A 6,008-nucleotide genomic window follows, 5' to 3' on the forward strand; every position below is an offset into this window, starting at 1 on the left:
AACCCTATGATGTGCATCCCGTTCAGACCCACTCATTCCCTGTAACATTGCATTTCCCATGGCTAATTGTCTGACCGGCATATGCATGGACACTTTCAGCAATTTAGCATGGGCAATCCACCTAACCTGCACATCTTTGGACTGTGTGAGGAAACTGGAGAACTGCATGAAACCATGCAAACATGGGGAGAATGTGTAAGCTCCCCACAGTCACCTAAGGTCTCTGATGCTGTGAGGCAGCAGTGCTAGCCACTGAGCCACCTCTGCTTAAAACCTGCTGCCCCTTATTAATCTCCCTAACCCCCAATTGGCTGAATATATGTTCCTTACATCAGAAATCAGGTTGTCTAAGCGGATGTCTTAGTAAATCCCAGTGACAGCCCACATGTCCCGTGTGTCTGAATGGGGATCCAATACACAACATCTTCCACCCCACACTTTTCATTCACGTTCCAGAGACAGGGATCCAGTGGCTGCATGAGGACTGCAACTCCCAAATTCCGAGGCAGGGACCACACGTCTGTGGGGAAACCCGGCACTGCACAAGTACAGAATGTGGGTGAGTTTTGGAGCATGTGCTTTGGGGGAACTAGTGGAAAGGATTTCACACTGTGATTGGCTGGAGGAGGAACGTATTTGCTTATAGTATTGATCTGTTGGAGGGTCAAAGTGTCACCACACCTACATGGGACCAAGTTCCATCCCCAACTTGTCATAACACTGGAATCGACCAATGAGAAACAAAGAAGAATCTGACCCATTCTCCCAGACTGAAGGTTCCTCTACTGTCCAGGATCTGCCACCTCCCTGTCTGTTTCCTTTTGTTTCATTCTGCTGTTACATTATTGACTTGCAGCAACTGAAGGGAAAGGAAGTGAACCCAGAAAGGGTGCAGCGTCTAACCAGGGACGGGAAGTGGTGGCATAGACCTATTTATCAACAACTCCATGAGAATGGGGAGGGTGTACCTTAGGGGGTTGTAGAGTCAGAATGGTGGGAGAGAGTAAGTGGGCTGGAGGGTTACAGCTTTGAGGGAAGAAAGGGGAAAAAGATATTCCAGAGAAACTAGAATTGTCTGCTCTGAATTTCTAATCTGTACATATTCCTTTATACAGGGTGCTAGATGGTGAAGATTTGCAGACTGAAATCTCAAAATCATATACAGATTGTGATTAAGTTAAACAACATTTGAAGAACCAAAGATAGAGAATCACTCGGCCAAAGTCCTGCAACACTCTCCCTCCCAGCATTGTCGGTCTATCATCACCAAATGGACTGTGAATGGTTCAAGACAGCAGCTCACTACCATCTTCTGAAGGGTAACTAGAGATGGGGAATAAATGCTGGCTGAGCCAGTGATGCCCATATCCTGGAAATGGTTTCTATCTCTAGTTGCTGAAACCCAGTTGGTGTTACTGCAGGATGATGAGGGACGCTGAGTGCGTCCTCCAGGAGGCAGCACCATCACAATACCCCTGCCTATACCCACACAGTAACACCGCAACGCCACTGGAACAAAAGGTGGTGAAGCCAAAGGAGGACTTAGATATAGTTCTTCAAGGTAAAGTCATGAAAGGGGATTGGAACACAGCAGGAACAGGAGATTGAGCTGCATGGTTAGCTGTTTTCCCTTGAATGGTGGAGCAGGATTGAAAGACCGAATGGCCTCCTGCTGCTATCTCCCAGGTATGTATATAGCCTTGGAGCCCAGGTAGGAAGAAGTGGGCAGGGATTCTCCAGGAGATTGCACTTCCACATCAGTTTTCAGTGAGGGACGGTTTGATGGATTTTATTTAACATTTGTGAAGTTGGTTTTAAAATATTGTAGCTATTTATTCCACAATAAATAAAACTAAAAGAAAAGAAATGAAACTATCTGAATATAACAGTTTTTAAAAATTTCAAATGCCTTGTAAAACAAAATCCTGTCTATTCCCGGACACCATCTCTTTCCAGTTACTCAAACTCCAGGGAAATATTCCCTCTCTGTCTGAACCTTTGTTTGATTTCACTGCTTTTCAGTTCTCCTTCTGTGAGCTGTGAAGTGTTCTTTTCCCCCCCATTTCTCCTACCTAGAAGTGTTATCACACACAGCTGAGCAACCTTCCCACGTTCATCATTACGCCATTTTGGGTTTTGTTAATATATAATCACCTGCAGTAAATCACCCGTGTAACCAATTGAATATTTACAAACAAAGCCCATTACGGGCAAAGCAAACCATTTCAAATGACAGAATGGGAAGGGACTAAATCAAAGTAGAGTTAGGGGTGAGGGGGCAGCAGTGGAGATAAAGCACGGTATCCCCTGCGATGCCAACCTCGATCTAAAGGCATAGAGAGCATTGAAACATACCACATGCTCCTTCTCTAAGAACGCCCTGTTTTATCCTCAATCATAGAATAGAATCCCAACAGTGTGGCAGGAGAGCATTGGCCCATCAAACCCCACCAACCATCCAAAGAGCATCCCACCTGGAGCACTCCATCCCTGTAACACTGCATTTCCTATGGCTGATCCACCGAGTCTGCACAATCCTGGACACTGTGGACAATTTCGCACAACTGATCCACCAAACCCACAAATGTTTGAACTGTGGTAGGAAACCAGAGCACCTGGAGGGGGCCCACACAATCATAGGGGAATGTACAAACTCCACACAGGCTGTTGGCCAAGGCTGGACTCCAACCTTGTACCTGGTCCTGTGAAGCAGCAGTGCTACAGTCACAATTTAAATCAAAACAGATGATCCCTGCGCATTGTCACATTGCTGTTTGTGGAGACTTACTGCCCAGAGAGACATCCTGAGATTCAGAAAGAGACAATATAAATTCAGTCAACTCCAGCCGAGTTAATGTGATTAACAACATCAATACTCCAACAGTGCCATCAGACCTCGTACCTACTCTATCATTTACGATTTTTAACCCATGGGAAGTTTGTTACCAGCTTCGATGACAGCCATAATGCTCTGACCACTTTGACGGAGCCACTGCAAGTCAGTTCTAATAGTTATCAATAGATTGTATCTAAACAGGATGCCCCACAACAGGAAGTGCTCTGACACTCAATGCCCGTAAGTCAAGGTCATTTCCCTAAAACCACTCTCGTCTGGCAATACCATTGAAGGTATTTTATACAGTAACCTTTCAGTCTCAATTGCCAGTTCCAGTCCATGAAGCAGCCAATAACATGCACCAGTGAGTTGAATTCTAACAGCAGCATTGCACTGGCAGGAGAGATTGAGGAGCTTGAAGCTGTCTTCTCTGGAGTATCTAAACATGAAACACTTCAAAGGAAGAAAAATCTTCAAGAGGACAGATACAGGAAGGATGTGCTCCTCGGCTGGTGTTCCTGGAATAAAATAAGCACCAACTACGGTATCTTTACACAACATCCCCTTCAGCTGCATAAATAACTCCCAGTTTTAACTGCTGTAATGTTGATGACTATGCAAATGTATAAAATATAATTTAATCCATCCCAAAACCTCTCTGTACCTGTGTCTCACTTGTGTTCACCGAGACACTCATTCAATCTGACCTCTTTATAAACCCTGCCCTGATATTTCCTTAGAGGGCTCAGAATGAAATATTTACTGAATTGTTACTGTACGAAAGGAGGCTGATTGGCTTATCAGCTCTCCAAAGGATCACTTCACTGAATGCCATTGTTCTCCCTTTACCCCATAAACCTTCCCATTCGTCCATTTCCAATAACACCGGCGAGTTCACAACTAACCACAGCGATTGGATTTGTTTTGTTTGTTCATGGGATCATGGCATCACTTGCTGGGGCAGCATTTGTCATCCATTCTAACTGCCCAGGAGATCGTTCAGAGTCAACCACGTTATTCAATGTCGAGATTCACATGTAGGCTGGACCAGGTCAGAATTAACACAGTCTCCCAGACCCAATGACATGAAGAGTTGATTACTGGCCTATTATCTTATTTCTGAAATGATAATGAATATTTTTTACAGTTGAATTAAAAGTGGAAGACCAAAATGTGTTTTATTCTGATTGAGCACGTCCTCCTGTTTCTCTCAGTTGTTATTGACAGTCTCATTCCCCTTGCACTGGAACCTGTTCCAGAGAGTGTTCCAGAAAAGGCAGAATGGTCAGCTGCAGGTGGTCACCTGACCGGTCACTGGACCCAAAGGTTCACTCTCCACAGATGATGCCAGATCTGCTGATTTTTTCCAGCAATTTCTGTTTTTGTTCCTGATTTCCCAGCATTTGCAGATGTTTCGTTTTTGTATATTGATCTTGTCTGTTGCAGAAGAGTTTATTGATGAGTTTGGAGAGTTTTGAACATTGCAACTTAGGCCACAAATCAGCTATGATCTCTTGAATGGTAAAGCAGGGTTGAAGGGCTGAATGGCTTCCTCCTGTTCCAATGAAAGTTATCCATCTGCAGCTTGTGGTAACATTTCCCCTCAATGCTCACTTCACATCCATGTCTAACACACTGTTACTGACTGAACAAACCTCCTGTGTTTGAACTAAACTTGCTCATGCTCAGTGATTCCCTCTACTGCCACTCGGATTTAACGCTCATCATGGAATGCTGTCTCGTGTTACTGCGGGAATGCCCACAAGGACTAATCCTGGAGTCTGTATCCCCTGGGATCCAAAAGTCCCGTCTATTTCCTTCTTCCTATTTCATTCTGGCATTGAACTCTCGGTTTCAATCCATTCTCCTGTCATGCTCTTCAACATGCCCATGTGGGTGGACAAGAGGCAGCTGGCACCTGAGATTGTGGGGGGAGGCAAATTCAATCAGGGATTTGGGAAAACACTCAGACAATGACCTATCCATCTGATTGTTGACTCAGACAAATAGGCAGAAAGAAAGATGTACATTTAGATAGCACCTTCGATGACCTGGGGCAATGAAACATGCTTCAACCCAATGATTTCAACCTCAAACCTCTGAAAACACAGACAGAAAGCTTCCTACTTGTACCAGGTTGTCTCTCAGCCTCCTCTTTTCTTAAGAAAAGAGTTTTAAGCTGTTAAGCCTTTCCTGGTGATTATAACTACTGTGTTTCTGTCAGATTTGTGACTGAACCTTTATTTTCCTGTTGTGAGTGATGCTAGTAGCAGAAACAGTTCCTGACTTGTGAGGGGTTTCGGTTGGAGTATTTAAATTTACACATTCATTCCCACCCTCACATACAGTGTGAAATTGATATAAATCAGAAGGAAAGGATTGAGTGAGCACCCAAAGAAACACAAAAGGCAGCATGTGTACCTGAGTTGAATGAACCTGGATTTAGGAAAATGTGACAACAATCACAACTAGTTAGAATTACAGAGTCCCTTAGGCGCACAAAGAGACGATTCGGTCCATCGAGTCTGCAATGACCTGCTGTCCCACCCTACCTCCATAACTACACATTTAGCATGGCTAACCCAACTCGCCGAACCTACACACTACAGGGCATGTTAGCACAGCCAATCCATCAAACCTGCACATCTGTGGGAGGGTCACATATTATGTCTAAGTGCTCAGGATTGTGGATGAAGGCTCACAAGTACTTGACTCTGACGCAAATCCTCTTTTTTTTTAAATAAAATCTGGGGGAAACTGCAGCCAGAAAGATTTCCGATTATCTCATGAGGAAGAGAATTCAAAACTCGTGCCACTGACCCAGGGAATGCAGTGAAGTCACAGAGGTCTGGGAACCATCAGAAATGTAACAAGTTGTGAGCAAGGTGGGAGTGAGACAAGGACAAAAAGACAGTCTGTCACACGGGAGAAGGCAGGAGAGATTAAACAGCAGAAATGGTAGCCCCTCAAGGCCACAGGGAATGGAGTTAGGGCTGGGAAAGAAACCAGGAAACAAGGGGAGCAGCTGTCAAAGAAATACATTGAATAAACAGGTTATAACAACATAGATGGCAGAGTACACAGTCTGAAATTGTTGCTCTCATTGGTGAGTACAGAACGCTGTAAAGCCTGGGTCATTCTATTACAGCCAATACATGCAGGATAGGCCAAG

The 6,008-nt window shown here is 44.4% G+C and overlaps 1 protein-coding gene across 5 annotated transcripts in view; it reads left to right on the top strand.

Annotated features, from left to right (window-relative positions):
* Nucleotides 1-3,988, top strand: part of LOC148139510 (uncharacterized) — a 46,727-nt gene extending 42,739 nt beyond the window's left edge. For 4 of the 5 annotated variants that reach the window (XR_015753557.1, XM_087980793.1, XM_087980795.1 and 1 more), the window contains 2 exons: nt 457-559; nt 1,116-3,988. Coding sequence is in view for 3 of the 5 variants with exons in the window: in XM_087980793.1 (XP_087836919.1) it covers nt 457-559; nt 1,116-1,123 (111 nt within the window). In the remaining 2 variants the exon portion in view is untranslated. The remainder of the gene's footprint in view (nt 1-456; nt 560-1,115) is intronic. The other variant, XR_015753558.1, reaches the window with a different exon arrangement.
* The last annotated feature ends 2,020 nt before the right edge of the window (nt 3,989-6,008 follow it).

The sequence above is a fragment of the Chiloscyllium plagiosum genome, unplaced genomic scaffold (genome assembly GCF_037043375.1).
Source record: "Chiloscyllium plagiosum isolate Xiang-an unplaced genomic scaffold, Cpla_swu_hap1 HiC_scaffold_38, whole genome shotgun sequence".
NCBI lineage: Eukaryota > Metazoa > Chordata > Chondrichthyes > Orectolobiformes > Hemiscylliidae > Chiloscyllium > Chiloscyllium plagiosum.